General features: G+C 59.1%; 4 protein-coding genes across 4 annotated transcripts; 1 reads left to right on the forward strand and 3 right to left on the reverse strand.

Moving 5' to 3' along the window:
• Window positions 1–113: 113 nt before the first annotated feature.
• On the reverse strand, window positions 114–4,028 carry B0T15DRAFT_511308 (uncharacterized protein; the record flags this gene model as incomplete). The annotated part of the gene is made up of 1 exon (XM_062867904.1): window positions 114–4,028. One exon carries the CDS (start codon window positions 4,026–4,028, stop codon window positions 114–116), a length of 3,915 nt encoding a protein of 1,304 aa, XP_062721166.1.
• A 1,662-nt stretch (window positions 4,029–5,690) lies between these two features.
• On the reverse strand, window positions 5,691–7,951 carry B0T15DRAFT_532142 (RNA ligase/cyclic nucleotide phosphodiesterase). Its single transcript, XM_062869294.1, has 3 exons — window positions 7,538–7,951; window positions 6,847–7,090; window positions 5,691–6,761 (listed from the first exon to the last, which is right to left on the reverse strand). Exons 1-3 carry the CDS (start codon window positions 7,655–7,657, stop codon window positions 6,163–6,165), a joined length of 963 nt encoding a protein of 320 aa, XP_062721167.1. The 5' UTR covers window positions 7,658–7,951; the 3' UTR covers window positions 5,691–6,162.
• Window positions 7,952–8,898: 947 nt separating this feature from the next.
• On the forward strand, window positions 8,899–16,653 carry B0T15DRAFT_195642 (uncharacterized protein). The gene is made up of 2 exons (XM_062862506.1): window positions 8,899–9,757; window positions 9,830–16,653. Exons 1-2 carry the CDS (start codon window positions 9,156–9,158, stop codon window positions 16,503–16,505), a joined length of 7,278 nt encoding a protein of 2,425 aa, XP_062721168.1. The 5' UTR covers window positions 8,899–9,155; the 3' UTR covers window positions 16,506–16,653.
• A 251-nt stretch (window positions 16,654–16,904) lies between these two features.
• On the reverse strand, window positions 16,905–18,249 carry B0T15DRAFT_532145 (ureidoglycolate hydrolase). Its single transcript, XM_062869295.1, has one exon. It carries the CDS (start codon window positions 18,068–18,070, stop codon window positions 17,135–17,137), a length of 936 nt encoding a protein of 311 aa, XP_062721169.1. The 5' UTR covers window positions 18,071–18,249; the 3' UTR covers window positions 16,905–17,134.
• Between the last annotated feature and the right edge of the window lie 952 nt (window positions 18,250–19,201).

Genomic DNA, 19,201 nt, shown 5'->3' on the forward strand with positions numbered 1-19,201 from the left:
TAAGAGGGCCCTTAACTTTTAATAATGACATGCCGGCGCCTTCAGTGACAGATATACATGCTGTTAAAACCAAATAGCATTCTCCTTTTTCGTTTTTGCCTGCTGTTGTCCTTTCAAGACCGCGCGACCGTTTCAGGCTGCCTTGACTCTGCCACCCCTGAGCCCCTATCCCGGTCCCTATCCCTGATTCTCTCCCAGTGTCGGTTGCTGCTACCAGTACTAGGATCCTTTGGGGTTTGCTGATCAGCATCTCTGTCACGTTCACGTTCTCCCCGACTGACGACAGCGGAGAACGGCGCCATGGTAGACCCCAGGGCTAGAGCAGCATCGGGCGAGACGGCCCTCGACTTGCGGATGAAGCCGCTGAGGAGCTTTCGCGGATGGATGCCGTTGCGCAGGCTGCGTACTGTGGCCCCGCCGCCCTGGCTGATCGAGGCCTCGGCGTTCCGCGCTAGCTGGCGCAGGGAGCTGGAGCTAAACTCGCGGCCGAAGCTGCCGTGCCGGGTCTCGCGGCTGATGCTGATGGTGCCAAATGGCGGGGACACGGACGAATCCACGTCACTTCCCGACGATCCCGGCGGGCCGTCCTCGCCCTCGGTCCACACTGCCGTGCTCCCGCCGTTGGTGGTGGCGGATGTGCGCAGCACGTCGCCCAGGCTGATGCGATCCATCACGTCGGACAGGCCGAGGTTGTCGTCGGCTAGTTGGCTCGCCATCTCGGCAGACCGAATTGCCTCGATCCGCACGTGACAGTCCGTGGCGCGCTGGTGCAGGTCGATGCACAGGGTGTGGAATCTGAGCAGGTCACCTGCGTAGACCTGAGACTCGCTGGCGGAGGCTGGGTGCGCGTCGGCCCAGAGCTTGACGAGGGCGGCGAAGTTGCGGCCTTGGTCGACGAGGTAAGGGAGAGAGGGAAAGCCTTCGCGGGCCAGCGGAGACAACCGGCCGAGGATCGTGACGGGCGTGGAGTAGGATGCCGGCAGCAGGGGCTTTGTGCGGTCGGCGGGGATGGCGCAGACGGCATCGAGGAAGTCCTTGAACGCCTGGCGTTGTGCGGTGAGGAAGCGGTTCATGGGCTCCATCCACGTCTCCTTCTTGCCGATGTTCGACAGGTTGGCGAGCGCCTGCAGCGACTTGGCGATCAGGGTCAGCGTGCGCTGCGCCTGCGGCCGGGGGTGGTCGCGGAGGAGGCCGAAAAGCTTCGGGTTGAGGATGGCCGGGCAGAAGAAGCGGAGAAAGAGGAAGCCGGACACAGACGTGTAGGACACGGTGCGCAGAAAGTCGCCGTAGCGGTCTTCGGCGACGGCGCGGATATACTTGAGGATCAGCCTCAACTCGGGAGGCAGACGGGTGGCGGAGGCGACGATGCAGTTCCAGATTTCGGTCGTAAGTTGGATAAGCCGGCTCCAGTGCTCCTCGACGTTCTCACCGTGCTGCACCTTGCTGGGGTCGACTTCGCAGCTCGCGTTGCTCTCGTTGATCTCGGAGACTTTGTCGGCAAGCGTCTCTCTCAGATACTCCCTGCCCAGGCGGCGCATGTGGAATTCCAGGGCTTGTGTCAGCAGCGAGTTGCCCCTGAACAGCAGATTGGCCTCGCCCTGCAGCGACCTGCCCAAGTCGCGCACTACCTGCTCGCGATCGACGGCGGTCTCGATGGAATCACCGGACTTGAGACGGCCGCTGAATCTCGGCTTCCTCAGCGGCGTTTGACTCCCGATCCCGTCGATTTCCTCCTCCACCATGCTCATGAACCATTCGCTGGCGTTTCCGGAGACCTGGAAGATATTGACGAATAGCGCAGCGAGCCGGCGCAGGCTGCCCGGCAGAGCCTCCGCAATCTGGGCTGTAAGCCCCGAGCTGAAGCGGTGCAGAAGCTCGGAGAGCGGCTGGTAGTGTCGCTGGAGAAGGACGACGAATTCTTCGTGATGCACTCTCACGAGCATGGATCCAATCGACTGGTGTCGGTCATCGCAGATCTGGAGCCACTGTTCGTGGTCTTTGCCGCCCTCCATCTGATGCAGCGGTATGTCGACGGAGCCGCACACTACTTCCGTCACGCTGCCCGTCTTCGCAAAACCCAGCGTGGATTGGATCTGGTGAGCGAACCTCTCCGCGTTGCCGTCGACTCTCTTTAGCAGTATGGACAGGTATGGCTGGGAAGAAGGGAGGTCGGTAAATTCGCAGTCTTCGCGCCAGAACGGATTCTTGGTATCCATCCTCGTCGTTGTCCTGGCGCGAACCTCGCCGTCGAGCATGACTTCAGCTAGATAGTTACCAGTGACGGGGTCCGGGTCGGGGTCTTTCCTGTGTCGCTCTCCGTAGGCCGCTTCTCCGACCCAGGTACGGCCTCGCAGTTTGGCCTCGGTGATTCTAACAGATATCGTCTTTTCCAACCTGAATGTTTCGCCGGCCGGTTCCCGCTGGAGATCTGTCACCTCAAACACTCGGCCCCCGTTCGCGGGATCCAAGCTGTACACATCGGGTATGGTGAACGCGCGCAGCAGCACAAACCAGACCTCGAACAGGACCCTGCTTTCGAGGGAGATGTACACGGGCCTGAATATCGAGAGCTGGGTCGACGTCGTCGCGTAGCTCGGGAAAATGGCCAGACAGTAGTCCTCATCCAGCACGGATCTGTCGAGTTGCTGGATGGCCGACCTTGCGAGCTGGGAGAGCTCGATCACCGAGAGGACAGTCACGTCATTTTCCGTCATGATCTTGAGCTCGCCATTGTCGTGCAGGATGCAGGACACTCGTCTCCAGCACGTCTGGGACGACCGCAGATCGCGCGTCGAAGGCCGCCGGACGATTGCACGCGGGGAAGACGCTGCACCCTTGTCCCACAACATGATCTTGCCCACTTTGATGATGGCAGCGCTCCTGAGGCCCGGCGACGAGACGCGGCGTTTCATCTCCACTCTCGTTGGCGCAGAGCCGGGGACGACGTTGCTGGGGCGCACACTCTGGGGCTTCGTGCCGGGCGGCCGCAACTGCTGCCAACAGAGCAACGCGGCCAGCCAGAGGTCGAACTCTTCCGCCACCAGCGGCCGCAGGAAAAGCGCCATGCCGAGCTGTGGGCTGGTTATTTCGAGACACGGAGCAGCATCTCTGCCCAGCGATTCCACTGGCGCCACTCGACAGCCCCGGAGGTCGGGGATCAAGACGCTATGGAACGGGCCGCTGTCGCCAGGGTCGAACAAAAGACTCCCTTTCTCCTCCTCGATATAGCACATACCGCCGAGCCAGGGCTCGTTGACGTCCTTCCGGTACTCCACCTCGCCGCGCATCCGCCCGCACAGGTTATTCATGAGGAGCAGCACCTTGTTGGCATCGGTGGTGGGCACCGGCAACGGGAGGGAGTCGACCGAGGGCGGGAGGGATGAGAGAGGGGAGCTCGGCCGCGACGACGGCCGCTTGGTCAAGCGGCTCCTGGACCCGGACGATTTCTTGTCTTTGGGCGTCGCGATGCTGGCGGCTGGCTGAGGATCCGTCTGCTTGTACGGCTCAAACGAATGCAGAGACGGCAATCTCAGGTCATCGCTAGCCGGATAGGACGCGGCTGATGAAAAGGAGCCCATCCTATTGCGCACCTCCACGGTAGGGGCCAGCTGCTGCCGGAACGCGCCATCCATGGTATGCGTTCTCGGCCTAAAGGAGGTCGCGCGCACGGGGGGACTGGTTGACGCGTTGTCAAAAGCCTTTGGAAACCCGTCGTTGAACACAACGCCCTGACGCCGGGCTGGCAAGCCGGCTGTGGCAGAGGCAATGGACCTGGGAGATGACTGCGGCGACACAAAGTCGAGTGGAGCCTGCGACACGCTGCTCCCGGTCTCGTCCACGCAACTGTGCGCGGCCTCGGTCAGGTCGGGCGTCACTGCCCTAACGGTCTGCCGGAAAGCGGTTGGGAGGTTGCTAGCCGAAAGCCTCTCCGCGCCGTGCCGCGATGTCACCTCGGAGACTGAACGAAGCATGGCGACGTGCGCCGGCCGCTCGGACGGCGGACCGGGTGGGAAGGATTTCCCGTCCATGGCAGCCGGTAGACGATCCGTCAACTTCCGGTCGCTAGGCATACACTGAGGCTATGCAGGCGACGGCGGGTGGAAGCAATGCTTGGCCCGTAGAAGGGATCGAGACCACAGAGCGGCACGCATAAGCGCCGCTGGGCCCGCCACCTCCCTTTCCTTCCCCGGATTGTCTGTATGGAGAATGCCAGCCCTTTGTATGTTTCTGTCTTCTTCGGCCAGCCGATCACGGTCCCTCTCTGTTGTCCGGACTTATGTGCCACCACCACAGCGCCACCATAGCAAGCACGATTTCTGGGCGAGACTTAGACGCCTAACAGAAGGGCTGCACCCCGCGATTCCAAAGCAACTCTAACCAAAAAAGAAGCAGCGAATGCGACAACAAGCGGTCTGATCATGCGACGGCGGTACGGGTCTCTGCAACTGGCCAATCGTTCAGGATCGCGAGGGGTTTGAAGGTTGTCAATTAACGTTACTGCCGGCTGTCGCAGGCGGTGATGCGACGCGGAAGGCTGTTGTGGCTGGATCTCTGCATCATACAGCGTCGGTGCAACCCGGGTCAGCGAAATAATAATAGGGGATCTACTCGAGACGACTCGGAGCGGCGATGTGGGATCCAGGAGACCGGACAGATGGAAGGTGCGACCACACACATTCCCAGTCCGTGAGGACAGCGACAACCAGATTGGCCCCGGGTTTCGACTGCAACGACGCTCCGCAGTAACGGCCACGTCCTGCAGGATGCATGGCAAGGAACCACTAAAGTTAGGTATGATTAATTATTAATTAGCGAGGTGTTGAGTCTTGTACATCGCTAAACCCGGCTTGGCGCAGTCTGTGGGGCCGTGGGCAGCGCCCCAAGCATGCGGACCGAGAGCGCTGGGTTCCGCACGGAAGTGGCGCGGTGGCCGATCTCTGGGCTCTCCAGGACCAGCGATCCTGGAGAGTGTCTCGTTGAGGCGAGAAGGCATCGAACCAGGCAAGATTGGCAAGAGTCAGCCCAGTTAACGTATTACTAGGTCATCACCTAAGCTACATATGGAGCCAAGCCTACATCTTGTGTAACAAACGATGGAGCTTATTGTCTTACATAAACCCTTACAGAGTGAGCAGAGGTATTATCTTGTTTCCAAAGCCGGCGAGCAATGCACGCTAAAACGATGACGGTATGCGGGGTAGGTTGTGGAACTTGCTTCACACAGCATAGAAATTGAGACATACCTCACTTTTGGGTGCTGTGGATAATGAAGCGACGGTGTCGCCTGGCAGAGCGACGGTATGTAACCGTATCCGGCATCCTACCACACGTAGCAGTCACACACGTAATATAGGTACCTGTACCTGCATGGGAGAAGTACTATATTGGGATTGCAGTTGAGGCTGATAGTTAGCGAACGGCGCGTCGAGCGGCATGAATCGAGGTAGAATAGGCTTGTTGGCGGCGGCGGGGAACGGAAGTTGCCAGCCAAATTTGGTGTGGCTTTGCCTACAGGTATGTGAGGTGGCACCTATCCAGAAGCGGTTAGATACCGTCACTTTATGCATAGCGCTTTTGGGACAAGTAAGCTTCGGACCGCGGGGAGTATTGTAGCCACATTCGGCCTAGCGCCGCGCTAGAGCCCAATACCTTACTATTCCCAACTTGATTTTTGTCAGCCATTTGCGCCCCGGCATTCAATCGTCAATTGAAGTATCCGAATGGCAATAGAATATACGGTAATTGAGTGTCATGTTGAAGTGCGATGTGTGGGTGCGATGCGCAGCATACATCATTTCCGGGGGCGCTAACTGGATTTGATTCAAATACTGTCCCCGGGTTCTGAAGTTTACTGTCCCAACTCCCAAAAGCATGTCTCTAGAAATTACAGCAACAAGCAACCTTGGAACAGCTGATCCCCCATTTCTGGTCTACACTGGCCATGTACGAACATGAAATCTAAAAGGGCAGGAGATGCCGACGCCTGAGTCTACTAACGTCCCGGTACCTTCTATATACGAAAAGTGCACCTTGCGCGAGTCCATCATCCTTCAACAACGGTGAGGAACTTACTCCGTGCCGATAAATACTTCCCCTGTCCGAACTCCCCTCCGGGATTCCGCCTCACTCTTCCTCCATCTCCTGCTTTCAAGCGTCTTTCTATCAAAACCCCTCGCCGGTCATGATAGTGCGCCCACCGCCATACCAGAGAGTGCCGCAACGGGCGTCAAGGCCCCTTTCCTGGCCAACGACCCACTCTCCGATGAACTGGCCATCCTGGACATCCCACACCTCCTTCTCAAGCCACGCATTGATGTCTTCAATGGTGCGGATCCAATGCTCTCGCATTTCCGGCGTTTCGTGGTCCTTCTGGGTGAGGTAGCGGCCCAGGGTGATGTGTGCGCTGGGAACCACGTATCGCGACCCAATGGCTACGTTTTCCGACGCCATGTTGAAGACGTCCCGCCGAAGGTGGTGATACGTGTAGTTGTCGGCCTCAGTACCGTCCGCATGGGGCGCCGCAGGAGCCGGCGATAGAACCTCCTCGCCCGCGGCCGGCAGAAAGGACATGGCGATGGCAGACAAGTCGTAGGAAAGCATCGGCTTCACAAGCCGAGAGCGCCGGGCAAACGTCAGCCCCGTCAGAGCAGGAATCGCGGGACGTATGCGTGACACAAGGCTCGCAATCTCCTCGGCTGTCTTCGAGTGAGCGACCTCGAGAGTTGTCAAGTGCATGCGGTGCGCAGGCATGAGCCAGAGGTCTGGTAGTCCGCATGGGTTAGCCGACTATCTCCGTCTCTGGCGCTCGGTGTCAGCTGGGGACAGGGCAGGCAGCATAACGCTCACTTGGTGCCGATTTCTGCAGAAGAGTTTGCACATGGCAGGCCAACTTCACAATGTGATCCGGCGGTCTTGCCCAGAAGACGAGACAGTGCCGTGGATCCTGGAAGCCAGGCTCAATCTCCGGATTCTCCAGCCGCAGCAAAATGGGGTCGATACTCAGCTCCCTGAACTCCGAGGCCAGGAACTTCTCTCGCTGCTGCGCATTCCTTGTCGTGCGATGCCTCGCGTACAACGACTGGATTTTGGCCTGCATGAAAAGTGTCTTCATTAGCATCGAAGCCACCCCAAGTACCTATCAGCGGCGATAGTGTCCATGGACTCCATGGACATGCATTGCCCGGCGTGTACAACAGCGTCTTTCTGCCGCTGCTGCTAGCCACGCTGCTCTTGGTGGTCCCAAACAGTGACAGTAACGACGACAACCAGCAAGTCTTTCGACTTCGACGAGTTGTGCATGCCGACGGCGGTTTCCAATAGTAAACCTTCAGCGCGGAATCATTCATGTGACCCTGTCCTCGGCGGCCCGTCGACTGGTCCCTGCCCTGCGGCCTAAACATCGCGCTTCCCGCCCAAACGGACTCGGCTTTCCACCAGACCCGCCGTCTTCCATTCTGCCACAACTTCGTTCTTCTTGCACACTTTCCGGGTCCGAGTCCAAGCCACCACAGGGTAGGGCGAAGAAAGGGCGGCTTACCGGAGAGCCGTCGCATGCGTTGATGAGCGCATCAAAAGGGTTATCGCCCGGTTTGATCTCAACACCAGAAAGGTCCTCGAACTTGTTCCCGGCGTCCGGAAGAAGGGTAGTCGGCGCCATCTTGTGCTCTTCCAGGCGGCCACCACTGTCTTGCGTTTCAGGTACTGCCAAGCCCACGTGCCCGAGATTTGGCTGCCGAAAGCTCGCCGTTAACCAAAAACGTAGGCGGATCAGCGGTGAGTGTTCTGTCCCTCTCTCTCGCGGAGCCTGGCAAGTTAAAAGAGCAAAACACGAGGGTATTTATAACTTTCCTGCGCTCTCGTATTTCGACAAAAGGCGGCTGAAGCTTTCAGCCCCAGCATTGACATGCTCCAACCACAGGGCGTACATGTAATGCATGTACCGTACTGTAATCCGTACTCAGTAACGTTACTTGCAGTCAACAGAATAGCGTGCTTGGCGCCCAATTCCAACGTCAACTCACCCAGTCAACCTCGATATCAACTCATGCCAGGACCTACAGGACACAACACTGCGATTCCTCTGGCCGGGGACAAGGCAAGGGGCCTGAGGGATATATGAGGACTCAGCCAGCGGCCTTATGGACGACGACCCTGTCCCTTTGAAGCTCCTTCTCCATGGCCTTCCAACGGGGAGATGAGTTGCCAGAGCGACAACTCCCAGCCGGAGTTCCAGCAACAGCATTTGTGGTCCTGTCGCACAAATAAGTGGATGGCTTTTTGGTCATTGACGGTGTTGACCCCTCGTCAAAGACCGGGGCAACCTGCTTGCCTATCCGTGGTCAGTTGTGTTCCTCAAAAGGGGTACATCAACAAGAATGGCTTTCTCCTCAAACCTTGTCAGACACGCTCGATACGTACCGACCCTGAATCCCGGTGATCCAGCATGAATCCGCTCGCACGGCTTGAAGCGGCCTGGTTCAGGGCTGAACTGTCTTAGTGCCTTGCCTGCTTTGCGTCTTCGGGGGCTGCCTCCGCACCATCGGAGTGACCGGACACGGGCACCGGACACGGGCACCATCGCAGCCCGCTTCTTTTCACCATGATGTCGGGCAGAGCTGCGGCAACAACGTCCGCTTTGCATACAGCCTATGGCTGTCTAGGTCCCTCTGGGGTCGGAACCACTGAGTCTGAAGCTTGTTTCCTGGAAGCTTGCTGTCGCGCCCCTCGTTCCAAGAAGGGTCCGCACTAGGGGGACCCGCTTGGGTGCACCGCACGCACTCCGTTCCCCCGTCATTCTGCCAGTGTCTTTCGCTCCGGGACGTGTTCTGCCCGTGACTTTCGCTTCCGGCGCCTTTTTCATTGCACTTCCCACGTTCCTGTGGCCTCTTTCCCCAAAAACTCTTCCACCAACCGACCAGGAAAGAAACTCGCCGCAGGAAACGCATGCAAACACAAGTTGTGTCGCCTTTTTGCCGCATTCCGCAACCTCAGTTCTCTCTCCCATCACCCTTAGCCTTAATCTTACTCACCTTCTCTTCAGTTGCTTCGAGTGAGAGCAGAGCACCTCTTTCGCAAGACCGAGGCGGTCAACGCCCTGTAAAGACTATCGGGGAAGAAAGGCCTTCTGCTGGACCGATAGGAAGGCCGTAGCTGATATGACTCAAGTCATGGCGGACCAGAAACAGCGGGCGCCTCGTGCTCGTTCTCGCAAGCGCCTTTCGAGCGAGGCCAGCGATCTCGCCAGCCAAAATGCTAATGGCGGACGGCGGGCGCTTCGCAAGAGACAGAAAGTCGCCCCCAAGGACCAGGAGTCTGGTACCTCAAGTGCCCAAGAGGCCGCGGTCGACGGATCTCGTACCGTCGACGACTCGTCCGGTGAGAGTGAGACGGATGAGACCGGTGAGACCGGTGAGAAACTCAAAGTCAAGATTGACCGGAGCTTAAAGCCCATCTCGGACCCACGCGAGATGATGCAGGATATGGTCTCGCGGCTTCAACCAGAAGCCTTCAGGAAGTCGCCCATCAAGTTGAGGGTGGCCACCATCTGCTCGGGGACGGATGCCCCGATATTCGCCCTGAACCTGCTCCAGGACGGCCTGCGAGCGCTTGGTTATGGTCCCGGCTTAGTGTATGAGCAGCTTTTCAGCTGCGAAATTGAGCCATTCAAACAGGGCTTCATTCGTCGCAACCTCCCGTCTGGCACGCCCATCTTCCGGGACGTGGTGGAGATGGCGAGGGCCGGCCCGAACGGCCTAGCGTGAGTTTCCCCGCGGCACTTGATCGCGACACAGCGGCAGCATTGGATGACTAGTAACTAACTTGTTTTCAGCATGACCGCTGGCGGCTCCAAAGAGCGGGTTCCGGACAGAGAGGAGAAGCAGCTGGACATTCTGTTTGCCGGCTGCTCATGCGTCGACTACTCCAATATGAACACAAACAAGCCAGACGGCAGTGTGCCGTCTCTCGACCGGCACCTTAAGCCGCAGTCGGCAACGGTCGGTAACGCCCCAAAGAGAGCTCGCGGGAAGGGAGAAGCAGGACACAGAGAAGGTCCAAAAGATTCTTCGGCATCGCCTGTCGCGCTCGATTGGGCGTTTATCCGGGACCTGGATCCAGCGCTGGATGAGCTTCTGGACTCGAAAGCCGGAGAGTCGGCGAGAACATTCTTTGCCGCCGTCAAGCTCATAAACGACTTGCGGCCAAGATTCGTTGTGCTCGAGAATGTCTGCGGCGCGCCGTGGGATATGTACACCAAGCACATCTTCCCAAAAATCGGCTATGTGGCCAAGGCGGAGAGGGTGGACAGCAAGGACTTCTACGTCCCCCAGACACGGCAGCGGGGCTATCTGGTTGCCATCGACGCGCAGTATTTTGGCATCGGCTTAGCCACCAAGATTGCCGCGGAGTGGCTTCTCATGCTGCTCAAGTGCAAGCGTCTGCCTTCGGTTGCCGTCACCGACTTTCTCCATCCCTCCGATGACCCGTCGCTGGTTCTCGCCAGGGCGGACATGGAGGGCAAGACAACGGAAAGCTCCGACTGGGCCATGTGCTCCCTTCGGCACACCGATGCGCGCCACGCCCATGGGCTGCGCCGAGACGAGAACCCGTTCAGCAACAAAGTGATGCGCAATGGCCGCCTGATCTATGCTTGCTACCCGTCTCACTCCTGGGTGCGGTTCTGGCAGATCCAGGTTCCCCGGATCATCGATGTCATGGACATTGCGTTCGCCGTCAACAATGGCAAAGGCTGCGACCTCGGCTTCAAGACCGCCATGATTGATGTGAGCCAGAACGTGGACCGCAACAACTACGTCCGGCGCACCCCGGCCTGGAAGTTCGGCATCGTCGGCTGCATTACACCCTCCGGGGTGCCCATCATCACAGACCACATGCGCCCCGTCACGGGGTCCGAGGCCCTGGCACTTCAGGGACTTCCCGTGGACGAGCTGGTTATTTCGACCGAGTCGCAGGCCCAGCTCCGGGACTTGGCCGGGAACGCCATGACCCTTACCGTGGTTGGCGCTGTCACTCTGTGTCTTCTCTTCGCCGCCACCAAGTTAGCCCCCGATCATCTCGACGGGATGCCCTCGTCACAGCCCAAGGCTGGCCTGTATCTACAACAAGCCCCTGAAGAAGATGACAAGTCGCTGGGCGCTGGCCGGAGCAGCATCGCCACCATCCACGTCGGGCTGCTCCTGCCCCTGGCCGAGCAGATGCGGCGCGTGTGTCACTGCGCCAGGACGGCGAGCGAGGTCTTTGTCTGCAGTGCCTGCGGCGCAACGGCCTGCGCGGCCTGTCGCGGAAACCCGGTGCACGACTTCGGCACAACGCCGGTTGCGGGACCAGAGCTCTCCATCGAGCGCGGCAAGGTTCAGCTCAAGCGCCTGCTGCCCAATGCTGTCGCGCTGTACCTACCGCCTTCCATTATTGTCCCGGACGCGAAGGGCCGATACGGCCCGGCGGTCCATGACGCCCTGGCAGGACGACATGTGTACTACTTTGACACCATCCGAGTCACGGACGTGGTGACGGTGTGTTATAAGGCCGCCAAAACCATTGCGCGTCTCGTTCTGTCGCCCGATGGTAATGGTACCTGCTGTTGGTACCTCTACTTCGCGCCCTGGCATCCAGAGCGCACGCAGCTGTCGGCCCGTTTTGATGTGAACCAGCCCATCGCGCGCGGGCTGATTCCGCAGGGCGCTGCCGTCCCGCAGTGGTCCTTCTGGGTCCCCAAGGAGATCAAGCTCAAGCTGCAGCTGACCGCCGATGCCGCCGCCGGTGCACTGGTTGCCAGCGATCTGTCGTTTGCCGACGATCCCGGTTCCGACCCGTCTCTGCTGGCCTGGAAGAGGACTGTCGAGCAGAAAGTGTGCGGTGTTTACGTCCACCACCCCAAGTGCGGTACGCCGGGATGCGCCCTTCGCATCCGACAAGGCTCCGATCCCGCCGCCGCCAGGGTCTTCATGATGTGGGAGTCTGAAGCACTCCGCGCACCGCGCAAGGATCACTTTGTGTGGACCGACACGGCAAGGAGGACCGAGACGGTCAAAATGGAGCCTCATGAGTATCGCGAGGTTTTTCTCCGCGCCACCCCAGCTCTCACTTGGGCCGACGTTGGTGCATGTACGACGCGCCCTGGTCCGATAGACGTCTTCTGGTCCGGCTACTGGTCGTCGTCCGCTTCTCCGGGGCCTTCCGACGCTCCAAACCTAAAGCCAGTCGGGGACATGGTCCGCATTCACTGGGCCCCCACCGAAACCATCCAAGACTCGGCCTGTCATGCGCGAGGACAAGACCCTGTCACGAGCATGCCGGTCCTGGCTACCATCACGGCGACGTTCCGGGGCTTCCCAATGCCGTCAACCAGGGTTGCCAAGGTCGATGCCCGCGCGACGAATAACGACTATTTCGTCTTTCCAGCCAACACCTACGATGGGTTTCTGCGGCTGTTTGCGTTTCTCTCCGCAGAACTTCAGGTTTCCAGAGTGCCAGCCGATCTTGCAGATTTCCCGCACCTCCGCGGTGAATGGGTTCCGGTTGGCCATTGCAGCATGTGCTCCGTGATGCCGCCTGAGATCGCTGTTTACGCGCAGGAAAATCGCAAGAAGGGCCTTTTCCTCATCGAAGACCCGGCCCAGGCTGGCCTGTTCGAGCGCCAGTATCAGGAACTTCCACGAGCCGTCGCGGTTGCGGCACGGCTCCTGCAAGGCGGCGATGATGGCGGCGGTGACGGAGAATCGACCATGGACATCAGACTCTTGATGCAGCCCAAGACGCTCGTCTCCCGAGCGCTGGAATACCTGATCCAGGCGCACCCCACGGCAAGCCGCGGTCGGTTCGCGCTGACGTCTCAGGCAAACACGGCCTTCAGAGTGACGCTCGAGTTTGCAGCAACCCCCTCCATCACCGGCCTTGCGCCCTTCGCCGACTCTCTCCGGCCATGCGGCCATACACTCAACCCTGGTATCGACCTCACCAAGAAGAAGTACGTGCCGCCCAGCGATGGCCCTCCTCGGTTCTGCCGGGACCTGGGCAGGGGCAGGGGCAGGGTGAGGGTGGAACACGAGCTACGGCCGAGCCAGAAGGAGGCGGTCATCTGGATGATGCAGCGCGAGCTCGTGCCAATCGATTTCGTTAAGTCCGAAATCGAGGAAGAAGTCGTTGCACCGCTCAACCTGCGAGTCGTGGGCAAGGCCGAATGGGCCAACAGCTTTCCGTACAGCGCCCGGGGAGGTGTGGTCGCGCACGATATCGGCTACGGGAAGACCGTGGTGACGCTTGCCCTGCTTGATTACATGCGAGAGTACGACCTGAACGAGTCCGTCGCGGAGCGCATGGAGAAAGTCGACGGCGCCTGGGCCGCCGAACTATCCGGGTACTTCAAGCATTCCGGGGACGCCGCCGATGCCCTGCTCCAAAACGCCACAGCCTCCGGCCCCTTCTTCCGGCACTTGTCGGCCACGCTTGTGATCGTTCCCAAGCACATCACCGACCAGTGGGCACTGGAGGCTGAGAAGTTTCTTGGCCTGAAACATCCAAAAGTGCTCATTATCAAGACGTCCAGGTCGTTCTACGACCCGCTGAAGCTGAAGGAGCTGGAGGAAGCCGAGATCATCATCCTCAGCAGCGCCGTGTTTACGAGCGGCTTCATGGACCGTCTGCAGAAAGTTGCTGGCAGAGGCCCTGATTATCCCAGGGGCCTTCCCGAGAGGGCCCTCGAGATCTGGTACCAACAAGCGCTCCGCAACCAGAGGATCCTTACTGCTTGCTACCTAGCCGGTCCTGCCCCCGGTGTTACGCACGACGAACACATGTCCACGATCCGGAACGACGTTTTTGGCCGACTGGTCGAGAGACAGCAAGCTGAAATCAACGAGCTCGTGGGTAAACAAGTTAAAGGAACCAGCCGCAAAGATGCCAAGAAGGGCGCGACGAAGAACGGCAAGCGCGCCGCGGCCAAGACAGCCCCGGAGCAGCAGAACGAGGGCGACAATACCGAACAGGAGACGACGGCCTCAAAGCTCGAGGATCATGAGTGGGACATATCCTGGCTCCACAACTGCAGCTTCGCCCGTGTCATATGGGACGAATGTTCGTATGATGACGATAACCACATCCGCCTTTTCGTTGCGAATGCCGCGGCCAACGCTAAGTGGCTGATCTCCGGGACGCCCAAGCTCTTTGCGCTCGAACAAGTCTGCAAAATGGCCGCCGTGTTCGGCATCCACGTCGCCCGTCCGGAGCAGCGGATGATGCCGGGCTTACCCGCCGTGACCGAGGGCCCCAAACTCCATCCCATGACCAAGAGCGAGGAGTTTCACATGTTCTCGTCCCGGATCAGGTCGGCCGTAGTTGCCGCGGAGAGGCACAGCCGCGGCCAGGCCTTTGTGTCGTCCTTCTTCCGTGCCAACCACCTGGCAGAGGAAGTCGAAATCGAGGTTGAAGAGCTTGTCGTGCCGGTCGCCATGACTGCCTCTACCGCCATGCGTTATCATCTGCTCAACCAGGAAGTGTTCGACGCTGGCTACGACTACTCGGCGCTCCCGGCCCACGCCCGTGATGCCGTCAAGCTGAAGGGCGGCGACTTGGTGCACCGAGACACGCAGGCTCAGGCCAAGATGCTCCTGGGCCTGGTAGCGTGCGGTCTTGGCAGGGAAACGGCCTCACTCAACGCCTGCCGCCAGCAGCTCTCGAAGCGGCTTCACAATCTCGGGGACCACATGAAGCTGCTGTGGGACAAGGTCATGTGGCTCCGGCGCTGGGTGCAAGTTGCGTTCCACCAAGGGGACGCCCAAGCCACCAACCAACGGGACCAAGACGCTTTGGCCCCTCTCGCCCGTGTTGATGCCATGTGCGACGCGCTGACAAAGGCCTTGTCCGGCGACCGAGGCTTCGAGGACTTCGAGGACTTCGACGGCATCGACATGTTCCAGCATGAGGTAGCTGTTGTGGCCGGTCAGCGGCAGCCCAAGCAGCTGGCTCAGGCTGCTTCTTCTGGGCCCGATTTCCTTAGGGCAGCGTGGGCGCCGCAGTTCACCGGGGACTGGCGAGAGAAGTACAGCGTCAACAAGGCGCTGTATACGTGGATCGACTTCTTCCACGTCGACGAGGGCGCCTGGATGCAGTTTGTCGATACACTAACTGAGGCGCAGCTCCGGCTCCTCGCCGAGGATATCTGCTGGCTTCGATACAAGCTCGACCCCGATGCCGAACCGCTCAAGCGCCAGCTTCCAGACCCGTCGTCCTTCTTGAAGTCTGCGCTCACTTCCCGGGACATTCCCACGACGATCGACGGGAATAGTGCACTCGACAGCAGCCGCGTTCTCGATGTGTTGTCGAAGGAGAGGCTTCAGAAATTCGTCTCTGAGTGCATGCAATCCCGAGAGAAAGGGGCGCCGAGGACGTGGGACATGGAACGGAAGAGATTTACCGAGAGGGACGACGTGCCCAAGTCGAAGCAAGCGCTCCGACAGCGATTTGCGGAGCTCAACCTGCACTTCCGCGAAGGCGTTTCCATCGGCGAGCTCCAAAAGCTGCTGTGGCAGCACGAGAACGGGTATGCCGGAATCGATAAATACCGCGACGGCCGTGCCGCTCCCGACCAACACCTCCAGTTAGCGATCGCCCAAGACCTGGAAGCGCTGCAGGACGAGCTGAAGCGCACCATGGTGCATCTGAACAAGACGACCGACGACTTTAGGACGACGTGGAGGGAGAGCAACTTCGTTACCGCGTACTCGTCGCTCGCTTGCGCCGATGACAAGGACTCCGTCGTGTCCGGGAAGCGCTGTGGCGGCTGCCATCAACCACTCGAGTCCGCATCCTCGTCGTTCCTGGTCGTGGGCTGTGGCCACTTCCTGTGCCATGGATGCCAGTCGGCGGCCGAATTCTACTGCCCGGCCAAGGGCTGCCCGGCCTTCGTGCACCAACGCCCGATCCTCCCGTGCTCCCAGGTGCCGGGGGCCTCGGACGACGAGGGGCACACAAAGGCCGCCGAGGTGGCCGACTTCATCAAGAACCGAATCCCGTCGGACGAGTACGTGCTTGTCTTTGGCCAGTACGGCCCCTTCATCGACGCGCTGGAAAAGGCCATCAAGGATGCCGGAGTCGAATGCCTCAATCTCGCCAGCCTGAGCGACGAGATGGTGTCCCAGGGGCTAGAGGACTTCAAGGCCGCACGGGCCGGCCGAGTCTTGCTGCTCGACATGGACAGCGAAACCAGCGCGGGCAGCAACCTGACCATTGCGTCGCGCATCGTCTTCGCGAGCCCGTACATGCACCACGACGAGGACCACCAGGTCAGGACGGTGCTGCAGGCCAGAGGCCGGTGCATCCGCACTGGGCAGACGAACAAGGTGCACGTGTACCATTTTATGGTCTCGGGTACCATCGAGGAGGAGAACCTCCGGAAGTTTGGCCGGGTTAACCCGGCTGTGAAGAAGTTCTTTGGTGAGACAGAGGAAGAGGAGGATGATGAAGTGGCCGGTACGACGGACTACTACTGATGTGTGGAGGACTTTGTTGGGTATTTGCCGTATAGTATGGTTCACTCATAGGAGTACACGGGGGAAACAAAAACGGCGGCCAGATGGCAGTGAGGAGCGCTCAGAAAGAAGCCTTCGATGACGTCCTCCTTGCTGGAGGCAAAAAAAAAAAAAAAAAAAGGAAAAAAGGAAAAAGGGAAAAAAAGGAAAAAAAACACAAAAAGGAGTATGGGAGGATGAGAGGAAGCGCTTCGATTGAAGGGGGAAAAAAGGTACGGTTGTCGGATTAAAAATGTGAGAGTATTAGGTCATGTCGACAGGTATTGCGAGAGACGGTGCATGCCCGGGACAGCCCGCTTCACTAATAGGGGCCATCGAAATAGTATTACCATGAAGCACACAATGGATCTCGGATCACACTCTGCTCTTCGTGATCACCATCTCCTCTCCCGATGGTAATAACATTCCGTTCCCTGGGAGAATGGTGCCTTGTTTCCCAGTCTACAACAGAACAACCTAATTAAGCCGTCGAACTGCCTACCTAGGTACGGTATTGTATGTATAGCAAACTAACTCCAGAGGCACTCCGACGCTAAACTCTCATCTCATACAAGGTACCTAGTAGCCAACCATTCTTTCACAGTTGGAGATCACAGTTTCGCCATCTCCGTCCTCCTGCTCCCCGCCACCACCAACGAGCCCGGTTTCAACTTCAACTTGACCCAAACAGCACCGCCATCATGTCCCGTGCTGCTGCTGCTGCTGCTGTCCAAAGCCAACACCACCTCCTGACAATCCTCCACTCCAACCCCGTTGGCAAACTGCGCCACGACGAAATCCACCGCCGTCCCGGCCTCGCCCAGCGCCACCATCGGCGCATGCCACGTCCCGGCCCCGTAGGTGACCGCCTGGCGGGCCGTCGCCACGAAGGCGCGGAGACGTCGCACGTCGGGCAACCCGCCGCCGGGCAGGGGACGCGGGTAGCTGGCGGCGGCGGCAGAGGGCGGGAGACGGGTCGGGACTGGGAGCGCCGCCGCCGCCTCATCGCCGCCCGCGATGGTGGTGGGGTCACTACTGGGGAGAGTCGGGGCTACGATGACAAGGTAGTGCGCTGCCGGGTTGGCGGGTAGCGGGATGAAGGTCTGGGTTGTGAACGGGTGGCGTTCGAGGATGGAGACCTTGATGGTCACGTCTGATGATGGTGGTGGTGGTGATGGTGGTGGCTGTCCCGCACCGGGGGCCGAGGTCGGAGCAGCTGGGTCCGGCATCATCATCATCACGCGGGCGCGGGCTGCGCACACAAACACGCTCATGATTGCTGATCCCGGACGGCCGCTTGGGGCCTGGTCGTAGAGGTTGACCGGGCGGGATACATGCTGGTATTTGATGGCGGACCCTTGGTTGGCGGGTACGGCGTCGAAGGGAAGCGAGGGCGTGTTTGAGTTTCCGCCGACCGAGGATGGGTGGACATGGGGTCGCGGGTTCTCGATTACATCGCCGAATGGCGCAAATGCTTCGCGCGTGAGGGGCGCTGCCTCGATTACGAGAGGCGGACCCGGAACTCTGAGTACGTGAGGTGGCTGCATTGTTGGGAGGTTCAGCGGTCAACAACCACTAACGCTTCGGCTCTTAATCGGGGCCGGGGGAGGTTGTTAAGCCAAGACGGCGGATGGATCGAAGACGTTTCGGCTATCCAGGAGGTTGTTGATGTTAGGTACAGTCCCAATACGGCAACCGGCTCTTGTTGAGCGAACCTTTAGGAAGGCGGGCAATATATAGGCGCACATGAAAATGGCGGCCGATGGACAACAGCCCCACTTTCCCTTTCTGGACGCCTGTTGGCGAACGGCCGCCCCGGTCCAAGCCGGCAGTGGCCGGGTTCCGGAGACGGGCCGGACGTCCGGCCGGTATACTGCGGACTAGGTACGAATCTATGGTGTTCTGACCGAGAATATTGTAGTAATAGCATGAGCAGTTAGTAGTGGCGCTTTAGCTTAGATCGGAATAACCAACATAAGAAATTGCGCACTCCGTATCACTACTAGTAAAAAGGGGAGGCTAATGTATGCCGACGATAAAGGTTCAAATACAAAAAGAGGCTTTCGACCTGGCATGCGCCACGGTTAGCAGCAGCACAGCTGTAGGTCATATGAACCTCGCTGCTCTTGATCTTCACAATATTGAGTTCGGCCATTTGAAATGCCCAGCGTTGACCGAGTGGAGTGCGTGCTCCGTAACTGCGGAGCAAAAGACAAGGAAAAAACATACAACACCGAGGATTCCCCAGTCGTCACCGACCTGAGTACTGATTCGGCCCTTGGTAGCTTATCTAGGGCAGAGCGGACGGGATGCCGAGTTCTCTACCAGGTATGGTCGTATGTGATAGCGGTGAGGGAGTACTGCGGCCTATGTTGAACGATGGCGGCACGGAAGCGGCCGTCATGCAAACGAATATACGTCAGTGCAAACCAACACCTCCTGCTGCTCTTCCTCAGCAAGCCAAAACATGTATTCTTCGTCTAAATCTATCCGTAGTATGTTACGATACAAGCTGTACTGGGCTTAGCCCTTCCGCCCCCCTGCCATCAACACGACACCATAGTGCCCACAATCAAGTATGGAAGCGGCGCCCTCGGCAGCTACAAGTAGTCGATGCCTCGACTCGACTAGCATGAACATGATTATTGGTTGGTATTTCATGTCAGATGCCCTGCATT

The sequence above is a fragment of the Chaetomium strumarium genome, assembly GCF_033439665.1.
Source record: "Chaetomium strumarium strain CBS 333.67 chromosome Unknown B0T15scaffold_4, whole genome shotgun sequence".
Lineage (NCBI taxonomy): Eukaryota > Fungi > Ascomycota > Sordariomycetes > Sordariales > Chaetomiaceae > Chaetomium > Chaetomium strumarium.